Source organism: Mauremys reevesii, linkage group 9 (genome assembly GCF_016161935.1).
Source record: "Mauremys reevesii isolate NIE-2019 linkage group 9, ASM1616193v1, whole genome shotgun sequence".
NCBI lineage: Eukaryota > Metazoa > Chordata > Testudines > Geoemydidae > Mauremys > Mauremys reevesii.
In genome coordinates this window covers 61,706,716-61,728,686 of record NC_052631.1, presented here as the reverse complement: position 1 = coordinate 61,728,686, position 21,971 = coordinate 61,706,716, and the positions used below count along the sequence as shown (strand labels likewise).

The window sequence follows — 21,971 nt, the reverse complement described above, 5'->3', positions numbered from 1 at the left end:
GGGGCTCAGTTCGAACAGTTTTGATGGGGCCCCAGCAGGAATGACTTAAAAAAACCAAAAAAAAACCGTGGGGTTTGTACTCACCGGGTGGTGCTCTGAGTCTTTGGTGGCACTTCGGCGGCAGGTCCTTCACTCACTCCAGGTCTTCGGTGGCACTGAAGGACCCGCTGCCAAAGTGCCACCAAAGACCTGGAGCGAGCGAAGTACCCATCGTCGAAGTGCCACCGAAGACCCGGGGGCGCTGCCGGGTGAGTAAAAATTAAAAAGGCACCTCTAGCCAGGGAAGGGATTCTCACTGGGTGCGGGGCCCGATTCGGGGGAATTGGTCAAATAGGCCTAAAACCAGCCCTGACTGGCAGTACATTGGCACAAGAGTACTGTAGGAACCCATTCTGCAAGGGGCACAGGGCCAACAGAAGCAGGACTTGCTGCCATTCTAGATGGTGTGGCACCCATGAGTGTGGAATACTTCAGAGGGCTGCATGTGGCTTAGACCATTCTCCTTTGGTCCTGAAGTAAATAAGATGAAATTCAAGAAGCACACATGCAAAGTACTCCCTTTAGGAAGGAACAATCAGCTGCACACATACAAAATGGGAAATGACTGCCTAGGAAGGAGTACTGCGGAAAGGGATCTGGGGGTCATAGTGGATCACAAGCTAAATATGAGTCAACACTGTAACGCTGTTGCAAAAAAAGCAAACATTCTGGGATGTATTAGCAGGAGTGTTATAAGCAAGACATGAGAAGTAATTCCTCTGCTTTGATTAGGCCTCCAAAAGAGGAGTATCATGTTCAGTTCTGGGTTCCACCTTTCAGGAAAGATGTGGACAAATTGGAGAGAGTCCAGAGAAGAACAATCAAAATGATTAATGACCTAGAAAACATGACCTATGAGGGAAGATTGAAAAAATTAGGTTTTTTTTAATTATCTCAAAAACAAAGTGTTGATAAATGTTATAGTGAAATGCTTGACCACAAACTGAAGTGAGGCCCTTTTTAAACTCAGGTGCCCTGATTAGCTAGCCTGTCCTAATTGATTCTAACAGTTTCTTAATTGGCTCCAGGTGTCTTAATTAGTTCTAGCAGGTTCCTGATTACTCTAGTGCAACCCTCTGTTCTGGTCACTCAGGGAACAGAAAACTGCTGATCCAGTGACCAGTATATTTGCCCTCTACCAGACTCTTGTACCCCACTGGTCTGGGTCTGTCACACATATATATTTTTTAAAGAGACCAAACAACCAATGTCAGGTTTATTGCTATAAGCCAATAAGAATATACTACAGGAAAATGGTATCACATTGAACTCATTAATGCACCTTGTACAGCATTGTTACATTCACCTTATGCAGCAGGTGTGCTCCCAAAGTTACACCTTTCAAGCCATCTTTTAATACCCTACCTGTTTACAGATAAAAGATACGTTATATGCAGGGCTGGTGCAAGCACTAGGCAAACTAGGCAGCTGCCTAGGGTGCCAAGATTTGGGGGGTGCCAAAAAAATGGTGCCTAAAAATAGGACCAGATAGCAATCAAGATGCAGGCTGCAGACAGGATGTAGATAAGAACCATGCTCCCAATGAATTGCTCTTCTGCTATTTAGGCCTTGGCTACACTTGAGTTACAGCGCTGGTTGTGGCTTTACAGCACTGTAACTCACTCCCTGTCCACACTGGCAAGGCACATACAGCGCTGTATCTCCCTGGCTACAGCGCAGCATGTACTCCACCTCGACAAGAGGAATAAAGAGAACTGCGCTGGTGCTGCAGCGCTGGGGTGCCAGTGTAAACAGTGATTAATCTTACTATGCTGTAACTGACCTCTGGAACCTTCCCATAATGCTTTTAAGTAAAGATTATACTCTTTGTTTTGTTGTGATGCCTCTGTTTGTTTTGTTGTGAACTTGGGGCTCCTGGAGCTGCTTATCTAAAAAACAAATACTGCTCCTGTTTGCAGTGAATGAGGCAGGCAGGGGGATCCCTTTGGAATGTCCACAGCTAGTGTTTGCTTGAGGAGAGAAGCAAACACAGGGGGAGGGATAGCTCAGTAGTTTGAGCATTGGCCTGCTAAACCCAGGGTTGTGAGTTCAATCCTTGAGGTGGCCACTTAGGGATCTAGGGCAAAAAATTGGTCCTGCTAGTGAAGGCAGGGGGCTGGACTTTGATGACCTTTCAAGATCCCTTCCAGTTCTAGGAGATTGGTATATCTCCAATTATTTAAAAAAAAAAAAAAGGCAGCACAGTGGGCAGGCATGGAGGGGTCTGTTTTGGAGCAGCTGCTTATCTGGTCTGTGAGGAAAAAAAGAGGGCATTTGCATTTAGTGAATGAGAGAGGGGTGGGGGAAGGGGTCAGAACTTGAAAGGCAGGGAGCTGACACAGTGTCAGCTCCAAAAATCCCCTCTCTCTCCCATCACACTCCACCCCACCCCCCTCTTTTGAAAAGCATGTTGCAGCCACTTGAACGCTGGGATAGCTGCCCATAATGCACCACTCCCAACACCGCTGCAAATGTGGCCACAACAGTGCACTGGTAGCGGTCAGTGTGGACAGACTGCAACGCTTTCCCTACACAGCTGTACGAAGACAGCTTTAACTCCCAGCGCTGTACAGCTGCAAGTGTAGCCATACCCTTAGACAGCCAGCAATTAGGGAAGTCCTTTGATTAGATCACAGACTATAGGGAGGACATGTGTGATAAGAACCACACTCCCAATGCCTGCCATTTAGGAAGCCAGCAAAGTCCTTTGATTGTGAATCGATAATTGTACAGATTGCTGTGTTGGTAGGTACATTATTACAGTACTAGCTTCTGTCTTGTAGATTGCACAGCAGCAGCCAGAGAGCAGAGCAGCTTGCGGAGGGAAGTGTTAAACCCCCCGCTGGGGCTGAGCTGTGCTGTCAGAGTGGTGCAATCAGGGCCAGCGGAGAGTGGGCTGCAGGATTTCCAGGGCAGAGGCTCTGCTCCCTGGGGAGAGAAGGGAGGGAGGCCCTGGCTGGCAGCTCTGCGGGCTCTCTTGCATGGAGGGGCGGCTAAGCCGCTGAAACCCACCTCCCTGCGCCCCAGCTTTCTACCCTCCCATCCCAACCCTGCTTTGGCATGAGGGCTGCACACTCTCTGCTTCAACAGTCCTGCCTGCCCCCCAGTGGAGCGAGAGCTCCCCAGCCCGGGCGCAGGACGGACTCGTGAAGGCAAAGCAGGCCACATGCTCCCATTGTCCTGTTCCAAGTGCACTTGGCCCGCTGCTGCTGCATACCAGGGACTGGAGAAGTTAGTGCTCCTTTCACCTTGTGGCTCTTTGAATCCTACCCCACTCACCGCCCCCTTCCACACCCAAACCCAGTCCGCTTCCCTTCCCCTCCCCAGCCAAACCCGATCCTCCCAGTGACTGAACCTGCTCTGCTCCCCTTGCACTCCCCAGCCAAACCTGAACCCCCACTGACTGAACCCAGTCTGCTTCCCTTCCCCACCTAACCCGATACCCCACTGACTCAACCCAGTCTGCCTCCCTTCCCTTCCTCAGCCAAACCCGATCCTCCCAGTGACCGAACCCGGTCTGCTCCCCTTGCACTCCCCAGGCAAACTTGAACCCCCACTGACCCGAACCCGGTCTGCTTCCTTCTCCTCCTGGCCAAACTCAAACCATCACTGACCAAATCCGGTCTGCTTCCCTTCCGCTCCCCAGCCAAACCCAATCCCCCACTGACGTGAACCCAGTCTGCTTCCCTTCCCCATGGAAAAATAAATACTAAATTATAACATGTTATTCTGTGACAGTGTATTGTGTATAATGTATGATTTATTTTAAGATTCCATGCTATGTTGTGCAAAGTGAAAACAACAACGTCAGGACTGTCAGGTTATTCATTTATTTTCATTAAATATGTAGACTAAATAATTAAATTAATACATTTTCAAGCCGAATGTGTATTAATTCTAATGAACAATGCCACATTATGCAGTATTCATTTTTGAAAGTTTTTAATAAGCGATGGTGGGGTGGCAAGGTGGAAGTTTAGCCTAGGGCGCAAAATATCCTTGCACTGGCCTTGGTTATATGTCATCTGAAACTAGATTTAACTATTCAGCTTTCTACCTTATCTTTCTGGTACCATGGTGTACCCCTCATCTCTTTATTCTGAACACATGCATTCCAGGTCCCAATGAGCATGAAGGCACCTTCTAGATTTATACTAAGGTAGAACAATCATATCCATCCTGTTCCTTTAGGACACTCCGGTACAGGCCTGTGAAAATCCCTACCTGTTGCTATGGTACAATAATCATAGGCCCTGATCCAGACAGCTTTTGTATCTACTTAACCCAAGCTTACTTCAACTCATGCAAGGTATTATGAGATACTTAACAGAATTATAGTAAAGGTATAGACCAATTTAGATTACATAACTGCTATAAAATGTTTGTGCTCAATGCATTCTAGTGTGTATATTGTGCAGATAATACGTACTACAATATATATGCTAGCCAGCATGTATTGGTCAACATGAAAATACCAACCAACCACATCTATGGGCCATTATTCACCTGAATGGATTGATATTTTCTCAATATAAGTTTTAGTTTAAAACAGCTTATTCAATCTGAAGTTTATTCTTTTCACTGTTTCAAATTGAGTGAAGATAACAGAAACTTTTTAGCTGCCATTTGCTATAGCAAAATATCTAGATAATTTAAAAAAATTTCTAGTCAAGTATTGTGAAACATTTCAAACTCAGTCACAGCATTAAAACCCGTAAAGGGCCTGTTAATCCTTTCCTTACTGCCCCGGTGAACAATGCTGGTGGCTCCAGCTGGCCATTGTCCATTGTGATGTTAGCTCACAGAAGTTGGCAGGATCCCATAGTGCTGAAAACTGGACCACTATGCAGAGGGACTGTTCAGAATTATAACTGACGAGGCTTGAAGTGATAGAACTTTGCCATTACATGCAGGGTCAGCAGAGGACCATGCGCTGCCCGGGCCCTGGCAGCATGAGACAGAACTCATCTTGATGGAGACTATCTAAGATACTCCTTGATAACAAATGTTGCCATTAAACTATTTCACTGCTTAAAGCATGTAAGAAAGGAGAGGGATGATCACAATGTGCAGCTCTGCACAATCTTCTGAGAGTGACAGCTTCTTTCAGCACCACAAGTGCTGAACTTGGGTGACATCCCCTCCCCCTACTTCCAGGAACCTAGCTGTCAGGGTGCCCCCCCTGAATTCTGGGGTACAGGTGTGGGGACCCGCATGAAAGAGCCCCTAATCTTATATTCTACCATCTTAGATTAAAACTTCCCCAAGGCACAAATTCCTTTCCTTGTTCTTGGACAGTATTCCTGCCACCACCAAGTGATTTACACAAAAATTCAGGGAAAGGTCACTTGGAATCCCTATTCCCCCAGAATATCCCCCCAAGCACCTTCACCCCCTTTCCTGGGGAGGCTTGAGAATAATATACCAACCAATTGCCTTAGCAATGTGAGCACAGATCAGACACTGTCTTCGGGACACTGAAAATCAATCAGGTTCTTAAAAGAAGAACTTTATAAATAACGAAAAAAACAGAATCACACCTGCAAAATCAGGATGGAAGGTAACTTTACAGGGTAAATAAAAGATCTAAAACACAGAGGATTCCCCTCTGGCTCAGCTTCACAAAAACAGAAATAAATCTACCTCTGTAGCATAGGAAAATTCACAAGCTAAAACAAAAGATAACCTAATGCAGGGGTAGGCAACCTATGGCACACGTGCCGAAGGCAGCACACAAGCTGATTTTCAGTGGCACTCACACTGCCTGGGTCCTGGCCACCCGTCTGGGGGGTGGGGGCTCTGCATTTTAAATTAACTTTAAATGAAGCTTCTTAACCATTTTAAAAACCTTATTTACTTTACATAAAACAATCGTTTAGTTATATATTACAAACTAATAGAGACCTTCTAAAAACGTTAAAATGTATTACTGGCACACGAAACCTTAAATCAGAGTGAATAACTGAAGACTCGGCACAGCACTTCTGAAAGGTTGCCGACCCCTGACCTAATGCATTTCCTTGTCCTACTTACAATTTTTGTGGTTTTAGATGGATTATTCCAGGTATATTTTCAGATGTTGTACCTGTTTGGCTTCTCTCTTAGTCCGTCTGGAGAGGGAACAAAAAGAGAACAAATCCTTCCCCCACCCCAGATTTGAAAGTATCTTCTTTCCTCATTGGTCCTTCTGGTCAGGTGCCAACTAGGTTATTTGAATTGTTTAACCCCTTACAGCTAAAGCAATCCAGTACAGCTGCCAAGGAGGGATTTTATGCTACTGCATACATAAAGGTTGCTACCTTTCCACCTATATTTATGACACTAGCAGACCCTAATGGGGTATCTATTGCCTCCAAACGGGGAGTGAAGCTTAAGAAGCTCAGCATGGTACGAGCTTGGGTGAGGGGAAACCAAACCCACAAAAGGCAGCAGAGTCCATGAATATATTTGGACACCACTGAGTGGAGCTCAGAGAATGCACAATCCACTATAGATGGCATTGTGTGCTAGCACAGCTTGGAAAAGTAAGGTGGCCGTACTCGTTTACTTGGACCCTAGCATACAGGAACAGCTGGGTGATATTCTCTGGGCTGTGTTATACAGGTGGCCAGACTGGATGGCCATAATGGTCCCTTCTGGCATCTAGACATTAGGACACTGCTCAGCAACAGGCTACGTGGACCATGGCAGGTTTTACCATGAGGCAGACTACATTTCTCTCCCTGCTCTCCAAGGAATACAAGCTGTCTTAGCTGTATTGGGCCTCTTCCCTGAAGGGTTTAAAGGTAGCGCTTAGACTGCTTCCAGACCCTTAAAATAAAAACATACAAAGTTAGAATAGTATCTTCCAGCAGGAGTAGGACAGCGCTTTGTACAAACTGTCATAGTTACAGCACGAGCTGCACCTCTGACCCCTCTCTGATCTCTGAAGACACCCTCCTGAAGTCACAGATGTTTATCTTCCTTGAGGTGGACTATGACAGTTCTCCCAATCCTAGGCCATGCCGATGGTATACCACACTCTGCATCAACTGGGCTTACCCAGCAGGTCTCACTTGGCACCTGCAGTTCCTCCCTTCGGGAGCTTGTGACCAGCACAGAATACAGTGACCCAAAACATTCTCATTTTAAATCAAAAGTATTGTTTAATCTTAACCGTAGGAACAAAGCATAGACTTCTTTTTTTAAAACTATGCTACATACATGTCTATCTTACCTAGAGTCCTGGGCAGGCCCTACCATCTGTTCCCCAATCCTTGAGAGACAGTCTTTGTAAAACCAGCCAAAGTTTTTTATTCTCAATTCCCCAGACTGGGGCAGCCCTGCCCCTCTGACAGACTCAGCACAGGATTGGAGGTAGTCAGCCTCTTCTTAAATTAACCCCTTGTATTCATACAGCAAATCCCCTTACAGCAATCGGACACCCATATAGAACAAAGTATTGATAAGCAGCCCCAGATTGGTCACACTCTCTCTCTCTCAGGGATGATCTGAAGCAGGCCGTTTGGTCAAAGTAGTTTTATTATTCCTAGAATAGTAAAACAGCCATGGATCTGGAGGAGGAGGTAAGCATTAAATGACATTTAAAACAATAAGCTATCCTGACTCCACAATGCAACACTTGGGAATTCATGGCAGTAGCAAATGGCCACATTAGAATTCCTCAGTTGACATAAATCCAGGTTATATGGACTACTGAAGACACATTCACCCTTGTGTCAGTCTAGGCAAGGAACCCTCACCAAGAGAACTGATGACACAGGTTATTTCCGAGAACTACAGGGGCCAGCAATGAAGTAGCCAGACAAAGCTCATTACCTGGGAGGCATCTCACTATTATTAACACCACAGGGCATTTACTGTAGATTGCAACTTGAGTGTGTGTCCTAGACCTCAGCCACTTCCACCAGCTAAGACAACAGCAGGAGGGTGTCTGGCTCTCTGGTCCTTGAGGAAGGACTGCAGGAACAAGGAGCAGAGATATAAAGCTGATGGAGGAAAATACAGTGCTATTTCACTGCACTCACAGAGGCATAAATGCTTGGAGTTTAGTAGGAGAGAGGCTTCGAGGCAAGCTTAGAAATGGATTCAACAGGTGGGATTTTCCTCCCCCTTCCAATTACTAGCTATCCCCAGTATTCCTCCACAGGGAGCACCAGTGGCCTGGAGTACTGCTCAGTCTGCAGCCACAGGACAGGCAGCTCAATAGCGGCTGGAGTCCCGAGAGCTAGACAGCTCTCTTTCCCTGGCATGCTGGTCCCTGGTGCTTCTCTCCCATCGCTCTCTTGATCTAGTGCTCCCTAGACATTCCTCTTGTCTGCTGCTGCGGCTTTCGCCCTTTCTGTTCTTGTCTTCTGCCTTTTCCTCCTTCCAGGCACTGCTCAGACCCTTTTGCTCCTGGTGCCCCTTGTCCCCTCGTCTCTCCACAGCTCTCTTGCGACATTGCTCTTGCTCAGGTTCCTCTTCCAGATAAGTCCTACTTGCATGCTTTCGCCCAGACCCATTCCGGGACTGCTGCCTTGGGTTAGCATATTGGTCATAGGCAGAGTCTTCCTTTTCCTTTTTAATCCAGGCTGTGGCATGCGGCTCTCCTGCAGGGAGGGCCCTCTTCACACCTTGCAGGCCCCTCCTCTTCTCCTTCTGCTCTCTTTTTCTCTTCTCTTTATCTGAAATACAGATTGATCCCTTTGAGAGACTCCAGCAAGCACTGCCTCAGCCTCAACCCCGCATGCTACAGCAGCTCCCCATGTTCCATTCACCCTAGAATGTTTTCCTTCCAGCATTTCCAACTCCTGACCACAAGAGGCTCTTAGCCTCCCATGCTGGCCTCACCCACCGTTCCCACCACTCCATGCTGTCAGCACCCCTAATCAAGAAGCTCTCCCACCATTCCCTGATTTCACACTGCCCATCCCACCACACACACACCCAAGCATCCCAGCTAAGCTGTGCAGGCACATTTTGATTTGACATGGTATCATCTGCTATACCAAGTATCTGAGTGAGTGATTACCGCAGTCCATCCTTAACATATTTGTACTGGTTTTCTTTAATAAGAATTAAGATATCCACCCAGTGGGTGTCTTTAAGACAGAGATGCTTGACTCCAAAGAGAAGGCTAGATTCCATGTTTAATTATGAGACATGGGCCAGCATACTATACAGCCACCCCATCATGCATCCATAGCCAATCTCCCTGGTGTCAGTGGGCAGAGAGAGAGAGAGAGAGAGAAAATAGATCCATTAGGTAGTAACTATACTTTATGTATTCAGTTTTATTGCCACATTCAGCACCACTCAATGGGAAATCTGCTCCCTGTTACATCCAATGCTGTGCCTGCCCTGCAGTTCTCTTCCTTTGCCATCCTTTTCCTGACTCTCTTCTGTGTTCCCTCTGGATTTCCTTCTTACAGACCTCCCTGTTCCATCCTCTAAAACGATTAGCAGTTAAATAGTTAATGTTCACACTGAAGCATTAGTACTGTGCTTAAAAGCTGACATTTCAAAAGAGATTAATGGAGAGCCAAAGAGCTCACATCTAAGCCATTGTTTCAGGCTCTCTGCACACTCAGGCAGGAATATCAGCTAACTCGGTAAACATTTTTAAAGTTCCCTGAAACCATGAAGGCTTAAAAAAACAACAACCCTTGCCTTACTTTTTCAATATCATAGATTTTAAGGACAGAAGGGACTACTATGATCATCTAGTCTGACCTGCTGTATAACGCAGGCCAGAGAGCCTTACCCAGTAAACTGTTTCAAGCCCATTACTTGTTTGAACAAGAGCACCTTTTTTAGAAAAGCATCTGGTCTTGATTTAAAGGCTTTCATAGATTCCAAGACCAGAACTAACTATTGTGATCATGCCATCTGACTTCCTGTATAACACAGGCCAAGGAACTTCTCTGAAAGGATTCCTGTTTGAATCAGAGCATTAAAACAAACAAACAAACACCCATCCAGTCTTAATTTAAGTTTCCAGTGATACAGAATCCATCACAATCTTTGGTCAATTGTTCCAATGGTTAATTACCCTCACTATTAAAAATTTACACCTTTATTTCCAATAGGAATTTGTCTAGCTTCAACTTTCAGCCACTGGATCTTGTTAGACCTTCATTTGCTACACTGAAGAGCCCATTATCAAATATTTCTTCCCCGTGTAGCTACTTATAGACCACGGGTTCTCAAACTGGGGGTCGGGATCCCTCAGGGGGCTGCGAGGTTATTACATGGTGGGTCATGAGCTGTCAGCCTCCACCCCAAGCCCCGCTTTGCCTCCAGCATTTATAATGGTGTTAAATATATTAAAAAGTGTTTTTAATTTATAAGTGGGGCCACACTCAGAAGCTTACTGTGTGAAAGGGATCACCAGTACAAAAGTCTGAGAACCACTGTTATAGACTAATCAAGTCACCCCTTAGCCTTCTCTCTGTTAAGCTAAATAGTTTGAGTTCCTTGAGTCTATCACTATAAGGCATGTTTTCTAATTCATGGCTCTTCTCTGAACCCTCTCCAATTTATTAATATCCCTTTTGAATTGTGGGCACCAGAATTGGACACAGGATTCCAGCAGTGGTCACACTAGGGCCACACAGAGGTAAAGTAACCTCTCTATTCCTACTTGAGTATCCTGTTTATATATTTTATGATCGCATTAGCTTTTTAGGCCACAGCATCACACTGAGAGGTCAAGTTCAACTGATTATCCATCATGCTCCCCAAATCTCTCTGGAGTCACTGCTTCACAGGATAGAGGCCCCTATTATGTAAATATGGCCTGCATGCTTTGTTCCTAGATACATACATTTAGATATATTAAAACACATATTGTTTGCTTGTGCCGAGTTTACTAATTGATCCGTATCACTGAATCAGTGACCTGTCCTCTTCATTATTTACCACTCCCGCAATTTGTATCATCTACAAACATTATCAGTGATGATTTGATATTTTCTTCCAGGTCATTGATAAAAATTTTTAAATACCATAGGGCCAAGAACTGATCCTTACAGGGCTTCTTAGAAACACACCTGCTCAATGATTATTCCTCATCTCCAAATACGTTTGGAGACCTATCAGTTAGCCATCTTTTAATTCATTTAATGCGTACCATGTTCATTTTATATCTATTTTTTTTAAATCAAAATGTCATGGTACCAAATCAAATGCCTTACAGAATTCTATGCATATTACATGAACACTATTACCTTTATCAATCAAATTTATAATCTCATCAAAAACAGAGTAAAAATGATAGCTTCCTACCACTGGATATGGTTGTGCCGTCTTCTAACTTAAAGAAGTTTAGATTCTGCACAATCTGATTGTGCCAGGCAACCCGTGTAAGGCCCACATGATATGTTGAAATGAGACAGGCAAGTACTTATAAGCTTTAAAATCAGGAAGCCAACCCCCTTCCCTCCAAACAAAGGGTAACCCCACCACTCTCAGGTGTAGCCCTGCAGCCAGCCAGGAGCTTCAGCTGAGAGAGCTCTGTGCATAAAGGATCCATCTGGTAAAGCAGAGCATGCAGGTCCTGGAAGGGGGAGGAGAGAGGAAGAGATCCACAGCCAGCAGAATGCAGGACAATGGATTCCCCTAGCAGGATGGCAAAGGACAACCTAGACACCAAAACTATGTATCCCCATACTGTTCCCATTGGCAGCTGCTTGTTTGTGCAGCTCGATGCCTTGCGGGATTGAGGAGTTCTTGCATGGTGTGTTTCCAGGATTAGGATTCTGGTACGAACATGCTTCACCTTTATGCTTTTTCACTGGTACCTCACTGTCTTCTGAGGAAGAGTCAGATGAAGTAGGTGGAGGAGTTTTAGCCCCACAGCCTCTCTCACGTAGGACTTTTGTTACATCATCTATATCCTCAGAGTCCTTTGGAGGGCGATAGTTAGCGACATGGTCCACCCGAATTGTCCTTCCTTTTATCTATACAAAGGAAAGGCTGGATCATTAGTAAAGCTGCCAATAAGCCCACAAGGCTACAGAAAGTACACAGCACACAGGCGAAAGCCACAGGACTTGGGCTCCAAGCCTGGGCTCAAGACCTCCTGCTTTCACAATGCATGACCAGGCTCCCTCTTTGTGATTACATTAGAAGGGGTTCTGTTACAAACCCCGGTCACAGAGCACATGCCCTGCCCCAGGACTCAAAGTAGAGCCATTCAGACACCAGAAGGCCAGATCAGTCCAGCCATAGTTTGAAACATCCCCTATCCAAGCAGGGGCAGCCATGAGCTCTCCCTGTCCCTGCACTCCTCCCTACCACAGCATCAGATGACTGTGGGAGACATGCCACCTTCCATGGCCTTCCACACTGGGTAAAATACTCCTATGTACCAAAAACGTTATCACTAATACATTGGCAAAATAACAAGTGACCCCTCAGCACTGTGAGTAAGAGGGCTTTGCGAAGAAGAGTACCCAGCCACAGCCCAAAAGCCAGGGGAACACTCCTGGGACAGTCACATCAGAGGGGTTTCCTGACGTGCTACCCAAGATGCTACCAAGAAGCGTAAAATGGGGAGGTGAGTCCTAATCCCTGGAGTTGGAAGAGAACCAATATATACGTTAGGGAGAAACAAGAAGCAGAGAGGGAGAACCTGAACGTTCCTAGCCCTCAAAGAGAGTCTGTAAGACTGACAGAACCACGTCAGTTCCAAGGCCCAGGATATAGCAGTTTTTGTGAAGCAGGGTTGCAATGACACTCAGAGCAGGTATGGTGCTGGGACTGGAAAATGAGTAGCTCCATGACCAGAAAGAAAGAAACCTCATGACTCTCACTGGGACCAAGGCCAACAAAGTTGTATGAGGCAGTGGGTGCCAACAGGAGTCCAATGTGCCCATTGATAGAGCAGGTGTTGGCTGCAGCTGGCTCACAAAAGCTTCAGAAACACTAGCAGACAGAGAAAGGGCATAAGGAGGAAGTTTATCAAGGAGACTGAGAGCTCCTCTGCTTAAGGACAGTCGCAGTGATCAGGGAACAGCAACATTAGTGTCGTCAGAGCACTGAGCACTGTACTTCTGCTGATGGAACCAGCTGCTTGGAACTGTGGCCTGGGGAAGCTCCTGCTTCACTGTGATTTTTTGGAGGCACACTTTATTCCGCATGTTGATAAGATGTTCAGAAAGATCTTATCAGGTGTGAACAGCATTCTCCTTGGAGAGCAAAACGATCTTTTGCTGAAGAGTTCAAGCCTAAAAATAGGGGTTAAATATGGAAGTGCTTTCTCTGCCAGAACTCTAGCACAAGGGTATCAAACACATTCTGGGGCGAGTGAAAGGTTCAAGAGCTAAGGGCACAGGGCCAGTTTTGCAGTATTGTCTGCCTGCAAAATGAGCCTCTTTAGTCAGTGAACATCAATGCGGCATTTAGAGACAAACTGACTCCTCCACTCCTGGCATTTCTCATGACCACTTTGCCATGACACCTTTTTGTGAACAATTCTCCTCCAGTTATATACACTATTGAGCACCCCCCCACACCCTACCTCTTTGGGACATTTCTCTCCTCACCCCCAGATCTGTTCCCTATAACTTAGAAGCTGCCACCTCCCTTGTGGGTCCCAGCAGCAGTGGTGAGGGAGCGGGGGGATGGGCAGAAAAGATGCCACCTCTGACCCCAGTACTGGGAGGCTTCAATGTGGTAAGGAGGAGGAAGGAGCCTGCTTCCACAGCAGGAGCAGAGAGACTGGACAGGATCCTCCTTCAACGTCACATTGTAGGGCGTTGTGAGGCCAGCTGTACAAAGGGCTGATGCTAAAGTGGGGAGAGGCATAAGTGCCTGGGATCAGACACAGGCTCCCTTCACAATTCTATCACTCCATCTCCTGCTCCATACCTGAGCTGCCCTAGGTGGGTAGCTGGAGACCAGATCCCTTTGCGAGTTATAGAAGATGCTGCACACTAGAGGAAAGGGCTCTGAAGGTTGGATCCAGCCCATGTGCCATACTGGACATCTCTGCTCTTGTGGCACTAATATACTGCTGTAATTCCCTCTGAAGACACAATGGGAGCCACAAATGCTTCTAACTGTGGACCCTTGGACATGGAAAGAATGGTGAACTGGAGCTCTGGGTGCCCTAATGTCATGGCAAATAACAGCCCTATACTAGCAGCCAATCTGGGCACAGACAGGACTTTATTTAAAGGCAGGTCTTTGTTCTTTGACATACCGACCTTGATCCCATTAAAGTTGTCAACAGCAAGTATGGTGCTTCTCTGATCTTCGTAGCAAATAAAACAGAAACCTTTTGATTTTCCAGTCTTTTTATCTCGCACCAGATTAATGTTCACAATTTCTCCATATCTAGAAAGAAAAAAAGTGTAGTCACAAATGCTTCGTCTTAGCACCAAAGGCGAGGGAAATGACAATTCCATGGAAAACCTAATAGGAAAAGTCACCAGCCCTCGAGATTCATCCTGCAATGATATTGGGGGGGAGAGGGGGGGGAAGGGGTGTCTCTGAGAGACCCCGTGTCATGCAGTACAGTGATACCTCGCTTAACGTTGTAGTTATGTTCCTGAAAAATGTGACTTTAAGCAAAATGATGTTAAGCAAATCTAATTTCCCCATAAGAATTAATGTAAATGGGGGGTTAGGTTCCAGGGAAATTTTTTTCACCAGACAAAAAAAACTACATTATATATACATACACATACATACATACACACACACACACACACAGTATATATTTTAAACAAACAATTTAATACTGTTCACAGCAATGACGATTGTGAAGCTTGGTTGAGGTGGTGAAGTTAGAGGGTGTAAGAGGGTGGGATATTTCCTGGGAAATGCCTTACTGCTAAATGATGAACTAGCATTCAGCTGAGCCCTCAAGGATTAACACGTTAATGTAGCCTCACATTTAGGGTGACCAGACGTCCCGATTTTATCGGGACTGTCCCGATATTTGCTTGTTTGTCCCGCGTCCCGACCAATGTTAGGTCGGGACACTGGACAAACAAGCAAAGGCTCCGGAGCCCAGAAGGGCTCGCGCCCTCCCCCGCCCTGACTCTGCCCCCTCCTTCCCCCATTGGCTCCCTCCCCAAATCCCCGCCTCTTGCCAAGCATGCCATGCCCAGGAGACGCAGGGGAGTGCGGGGCGGGGTGAGTGTGAGTCTGGCCTGGCCCCGAGCAGGCAGGACTCGGTACCTGAAGGGAGAGTAGGGGGGCGGCCCATGGGGCCAGGCGGCGGCTGTTCTCCCCACCTGGGCAGCAGGACTCGGGAGCAGCCGCTGCTGCAGCTCCCGCTGCCGCGGGGGGAGGAAGCAGCCAAGCACGTGGCGCTCAGCGGCTGCGGCTTTGGCGCCCGGGCCAGAACCCCCCGAGCCTGGGCCTGCTGCAGGGACCCAGCAGCGCGCACGCTGCGCCCAGCCCCTGGCCAGTCGTGTCTGGGCTGGCTGCCCGGCTGGTGCAATCCCGCAGCGGAGGCATCGGCAGCCCAGCCCCATTCGTTCTCCTGCGGGACCCAAGCGGGATGGGGGGGCTGGGGCCTGCTGCCCCCACTCCGGGGCCGCCCGCGGGATTGCACCAGCTGGGCAGCCAGCCCAGACGCGACTGGCCAGGGGCTGGGTGTGCGCTGGGTCCCTGCAGCAGGCCCGGGCTCGGGGGGTTAATGGGTGCTAGAGCCGCAGCCGCCAAGCTTGGCCAGCGGCCGCTTCCTCCCCCCGCGGCAGTGGGAGCTGCAGCAGCGGCTGCTCCCAAGTCCCGCTGCCCAGGTGGGGAGAACAACCGCCGCCTGGCCCTGCAGGCCGCCCCCTACTCTCCCTCCAGGTACCGTGCCCGAGTCCTGCCTGCTTGGGGCCAGGCCAGACTCACACTCACCCCAGCCCCGCGCTCCCCTGAGTCTCCCGGGCCTCCCTCCAGCGCTTGCGGAGGGAGGAGGAATCGGGGGTGGGGGATTTTTTTTTTTTTTTTTTTGCTCTGCCGCCATTTTTTCCCCCTCTGTCCCTGTCCCCCCCCCATGTCCCGATATTTGACCTGGGTGATCTGGTCACCCTACTCACATTCCACAAGGCAGCACAAATGGAGGGAGGGGAGACAGCATGGCAGACAGAGAGACACACCCTGTGTGGGGGAGAGAGATGCGCATTGCCCCTTTAAGTACGCTGACACCACTCTAAGGACACTGCCTTTAAAAAGATCAAGAAGTTGAGACAGCAGCTGCGGCCAGCAAGCTCTCCATCCTGAGCCCTGTTATGTCCCCACCCTGCTCTATATGGAGAAGGGGTAAGTGGGGGGCAGGAGTAGGGGGGAGAGGGACACCCTGACATTAGCCCCCCTCTTACTCCCTCCCCTGCACAGCAAGGAGGCTCCCAGGAACAGCTCCAAGGCAGAGGGCAGGAGCAGCACATGGTAGTGGGGGGAGGGAAGGCTGAACTGCCGGTAACTGGTATCCTGCTGGGCGGCTGCTGCACAGGGAACTTAGGGGAGCGGAGAGCTGATAGGGGGGCTGCAAGTCTACCCTGGGTCCAAGCCCCCACCAGCTAGCTGCAAGAGGCTGCTCTTCCTACAAGCAGTGGACAAAGCAGGCAGCTGCCAAACAACAATATAAGGAGCACTGCGCAACTTTAAACAAGCATGTTCTCGAATTGATCAGCAATGTAACAACGAAACAATGTTAACCGGGACGACTTTAAGTGAGGAGTTACTGTACCAAGACATAACACCAACCATTTGGCCTCATGCTGCAACCCTGCTAAACTACTTAGAATGAAAAATGAAATTCCACTTACTGTGAAAACACGCAGATGATATCACCTTCTGTCAACTCATAGGGGAGACCTCCTGGGGAGAAGGAAACAGGTTATGCTGCTCAACTGAATAGGACTGCAGTACAGCCTTTCCTCCTGGTCTTGCGGATTACCATGCCGATCCCCTCAACCCAATATGCCTCTCCTCTGGTTCCCATACTCTAGGCAACAATTCATCAAATATTTAAGTCATTTGATTTAGTCAGAACAATTTCATAATACTGAAGAAGTTCTACAGAACTTTCTTAAATGCATAAAACAATCTTAATTTAGACATCTGTCTAGAAATTAGCACTAGACACATGCAGAAATTTGGATTAACCTCATTATACAGAGAATCAGATTTTTAGAAGAACTCAACACCCAACACTTAATTCTTTTGAAAATCTGAGCACTTGAGAATTTGGTCCAGTATATGCAACATGGACAAGCTAAGATTGAGTTGACAGATTTAACTTTGCATTTCCTGATGGGTGTGTTTGATTTTGTATCCTCAATGTTTCTGATGATGCAAGTTTTGAATTTAGTTTGTTTTTTTAGAAAAAACAGTTAGGAAAAAGGAAATCTCCTTATTGTAACACTAAGGAATAGAAGAATTGTATTCTGCAGATTTCTTTAGGCATTAATCTTCACCACTCTAGATACATAGTTACAGCACTATCCTCGCAAGCTTTTGTTTCTTCAATAGCACTACAAGCAGTTAGGCAAATTATTTAGCGAGTAATGTGACATTTCATCCTCACAAGCCCCCAGTAAAACTATTCCTCATTGGGAATTTATCCACACAGTGGGTGAACTTCAGACATTTGAGTTACCTGAAGGCCAAGAGAGCCTAATGTTCCTTTTGAAAGGGACACTGACAGCCTGAATTGCTTTGAAACTAATTTAAAATACTTCAATTTTCTGAGTGAGCCCCCTTTAATAGTACACCCAGGACTTTAGAAGCGGCTACATGTTTTTGCTTTCCTCATCATGTTTAGGAGGATTTTATGGACCTTTCCTTCTGCCCTCCTGCAACCTTCCTCTCTCTGTACACCCTGCTTGTAGCTTTATTGCTGCTGTTATAGCAGAGTGTAGGGCACAGAATGCATATGAGCAATGCCATTGTTCTAGTGTAGGAAAAAGACACTGCACTGCGTGTTTAAGTGCCCTGAGAAGACAAGGATACAAAGGGAAAGAGTAGAGAACAAAACATAATAGTCAGTGGATCTGTGCTACTTTTAAACATGTTTTGGGAGGTATCCCTTCAGTGTGCTAGACTCCCAAGGGGTCGCACTCTTCCTCAAGGATAGGCCACATGGCCTCAACACCTCCCAGACTCAAACCTCTGGGCTCCAGCAGTCCTGTTTCCCTCCCACTCTCCACCCCCCCCACCCCACCCCGAAATGAGTGTTGCCCAGCAAATCCAACTGAACCAGACTCTCATTCAAGAGACTTTTCCCCTCTTCAGGTATCAATGCGTTTCAGGAAGTATTTGTAGTGACACTAGGCTACCTTTCAAAACAGAATAGGGTTTATTAGTCAACTGGAACACAGCATCAGGAAGTCTGTAGGTTAGCAAAGAGAAGCAAAGGTTATGACATGGTCCATACTGGCCAATGCCATGTTTCCCTTGAGCCATGCTGCTAGAAGCCATCTTGGTTTCCTTTCTCTGTCTATCCCTTTGTCTTAGGTCCAGGAGAGCCCGCTGTCTCTTTCTGAGCCCAGTACTTCTTACCACCTACTATCACTTCCCCACATCGTCTTCCCAGTTAAGCTGGGAGCCTCCCACATTGATAGCTGTCAACTGTTCAGTAACTGGGGTTTCCATTGTCTCAGTCAACTGATATGAGTTGGTCCCAGCCAGTCCTGAACAACCCATTCATGACACCCCAGACAGTTACATGACAAAACACCTGAAGTCTCCTGCTCTTTCCACTCAGGGCATGCATCCATGAGGGTACGTCTTCACTACCAATGGTAAAGCGTGCTTTAACGTGGATGTGCAGTTGTGGCACCAGTGCTGGGAGACAGCTCTCCCAGTGCTGTAAAAAAAAACACCACCATGAGGGGAGCACGGCTCCCACCAGTGCTGGTGCACTGTCTATGCTGTCACTTTACAGCGCTGAAACTTGCATCACTCGAGGGGAGAAAGTTTCAGCGCTGTAAAGTGGCAGTGTAGACAAGGCCTGAGAGAAGAGGGAAACTAAGAGGCATATTAGAATCATAAAAATATTACCAACATTCCCACACTGGTCACAGTACAAACGTATTTTCCATTGAAAGTGTTATTTTCATTATTAATAGTAATAATATTTGTATTATAGCAGTGTGTCAGGATCCCAGTCATAGACCAGGACCCCACTGTGACAGGTACTCTACAGACACAAGACAAAAAAGACAGTCACAGCCCCCAGTTTAACACAAGATAAGAGACAACAGATGGACACAATAAACGGATGGGGGAGAACTAGATAACAATTAAACTTCCTTGGAAAATTATTCATAAGTGAGACCTGGGAGTTAAACTGAAAGTGACCGTATAACCTTACCCACAGAGCTAGTTACACTGAAGCCTTTAACAATCCATTCAACTACAGGGCATGACGTTAGCAGAGAGATGATTGGGTGTACACTGCTAATGAGGGTAGTAAAATAATTTGCCAGCCAGAAGAGAGGGTACTTGGACTGGAGCACTCAGGGTATGTGTGGAGGATGCACAGGCTAGTTAAGCAGCTGGGACTGTGGTTGCTTAAGGGACTTGTATACTCATCTTCAGTTATGCAGGGTGCAGTTTACAGATAAGTTAGAGTTGTGGATGTTCAGTTTAAGTCAATGGGAGCCACAGGTGTGCCCACTCTGAAAAATCAGGGCCTTGGGGTATGTGTCCTCACTGTCCTAGGAGTTAACAATGCATAGAGAGGTATCTGCAGGACATACAGGTAGCTGAGCGGAAGTTCCTCTTGTGGAAAGCAAGTATTAAGGAAGCCAAGCTGTCTGCATGACACAGATTGACAGATGTGCAGAGAGTTGGAGGTTATTACACCTTCTGAGGGAGCAGAAAGAACAACCTGCAGCAGAGACTGGCTATACTGCAAAAAGAACAGAATGGGGAAATGCTATTTTATCTCAAATAGAAAAAAACAAACTGAATAACAGCCTTTTACTAACCAATGCATGCTGAACGGATGAAGAAAAAACAGTGTCACTTAACAACATGTGGATAAGAGAAGTGGTTCAAGATCAGGAATCCAGAGCTAGAGGAACAGAAGAGATTACACTTTCACAGCAGCAGGGGAACATGTCCATCATGACAGCATGTCCAAATTTGAAGTCCATAACCTGACCCTGGGAGAGCTAGGAAAGAGTCTTGAAGTCTTGGGAAAGAAAGAAATCCCAGAGCTCCTTATTCCTGATCCTCTTTGGGCCAAAAGCGTATCAAGATTGCATGATCTATCCCCTGAGCAATTTATCAGAGAGGAAGACCCTGTGAGTCCTTGCACCCACACATTCTCTCAGTGCCTCTCAACAGAGACTGACATTGTTACAACACAAAGCAACAGTGAAATAGACTTCACTCGGTGCTCAGCCTCCAGAGCTGACTCACAGGGGTCATGATACAGGACCTGGGGGAACTAGCACCAAGATTGCTGTACCAAGCACATACCCACGAAGATCCAGGCGCTATCACTGTACTCTGCATGCCATGACACCTTCTCCTGTACGCCCAGCTCAGCCTCCCGTTGGTTCAGCTCATTGATCAGTTTCACTTTCGTCAGGGGGCTGCAGGGCAAAGGCCAAACAGTTACCAAGGTATGGACATCGCCCTGTCCAGTGCCTCCCTACAAACACAGCCTCTTCACCCCCTTATACAGCCCACCCACAAACACCCCCTGTATCCCCTATGCAGCTCCCTGCCCCCCACATATCCCCATGCAGCCACCCCCAAACAGCCCCCATACTCCCTATGCGGCCTCCCACCTCTCCCCACAAACAGTCCCCATATCCCCATGCAGCTCCCTGCACCCAGATATCCCCATGCAGCCCCTGTACCCCTACACAGCCTCCCACCCCACATACTCCAGACAAACAGCCCCCCTGCATCCCCTACGCAGCCTCCCACCCCCACATACCCCACACAAACAACCCCCCTGAACCCCCTACACAGCCTCGCACCCCCACATACCCGACACAAACAACCCCCCTGTACCCCCGACGCAGCCTCGCACCCCCACATACCCCACACAAACAGCCCCCCTACACCCCCTACGCAGTATCCCACCCCCACATACCCCACACAAACAACCCCCCTGTAACCCCGACGCAGCTCCCTACTCCATGTAGCTCCCACAAACAGCCCCCCGTAGCCCCACCGGACCCCCCCAACCTACTTCATCGTGACAACTTCAAGGCCCCAAGCTCTCGCGCACGCGCACTTCTCGAGGAGCCCGCCCGGGATGTGAGACAGCGCGCACCCGAGTCCCCGCGGTAAGCCCCGCCCCTGGGCCGAGCTGCGCACTCCCTTGTTCGTCGCCGCTTGCTGGATGGGGGAGGGGAGCTGCTGGAGTTGCGGGGGGCGGAGCGAAAAGGGGGCGGGTGACCCTGAGCCCGGCCAGGCTCCTTAGTGCGTTGGGAGCGCTGCGTCCCCAGGGGCGGCCCAGGGCCAGTCATCGCTGCCCAGAGATCATGGCGCTGACAAGGGCTGAGCGCGCAGCGCCTGTGGGCAGCGCGTCCCGCTGGGCCATGTCCTATGGCACAAGGAGGCGGCACTGTCCGAAGCCTGCGCCGCGCGGCAGGGGGCCCACAGGGCTGTGCCCCTGGAGGGGAGCGAGCGGATTGCGGGGGCTGGGTATCGGGAGGGTGTGGGGGGATGGTGGGTGTCTGGCTGGGAGGCAGGCGGCTCAGGGTGGGGGAGATCCTGGGGGAGGCAGAGGAGATTGTGCAGGAGGTGGGTGCTGGGTGCCTGTGGGAAGTGGGGAGGCAGTGGTACCCCTGCTTCACTCTCACTCCTACACACCCCTGTGGTACTGGGTGCCCAGCCACAGGGGCACAACTAGAATTTTCCTAAGGAGGGAGCTGAGAGGCCTGGGTCCCCCCCCCCTTTTCATTGCCATGACTGACGTTCCCCCTCCCCTCTCCTTCCCTCCCACTAGAGAAACCAGCGCAGTGAGACCTTGTCCC

General features: G+C 48.1%; 1 protein-coding gene across 2 annotated transcripts; it reads right to left on the bottom strand.

The window, feature by feature from the left end:
- Positions 1–7,158: 7,158 nt before the first annotated feature.
- Positions 7,159–21,338, bottom strand: RBMX2 (RNA binding motif protein X-linked 2). 2 transcript variants are annotated; one of them, XM_039489843.1, is made up of 6 exons: positions 21,182–21,338; positions 20,458–20,573; positions 16,794–16,845; positions 14,232–14,361; positions 11,801–11,981; positions 7,159–8,705 (listed from the first exon to the last, which is right to left on the bottom strand). In XM_039489843.1, the coding sequence occupies exons 1-6, from the start codon at positions 21,184–21,186 to the stop codon at positions 8,242–8,244; spliced, it is 948 nt and encodes a 315-aa protein (XP_039345777.1). In that variant the 5' UTR covers positions 21,187–21,338; the 3' UTR covers positions 7,159–8,241. The 2 variants fall into 2 exon arrangements, with proteins under 2 accessions (XP_039345777.1, XP_039345778.1); XM_039489844.1 differs by lacking the exon at positions 21,182–21,338 and adding an exon at positions 21,126–21,161.
- Between the last annotated feature and the right edge of the window lie 633 nt (positions 21,339–21,971).

Bases quoted from the DNA above. Each gene is read 5' to 3' on its own strand.
- RBMX2 (XM_039489843.1), bottom strand. The intron at 16,846-20,457 runs GTATGTGCTTGG...CCTTCTCCCCAG, and splicing joins TAGCGCCTGGATCTTCGTGG to GAGGTCTCCCCTATGAGTTG. The intron at 14,362-16,793 runs GTAAGTGGAATT...TTTTCTTTCTAG, and splicing joins ATCATCTGCGTGTTTTCACA to ATATGGAGAAATTGTGAACA.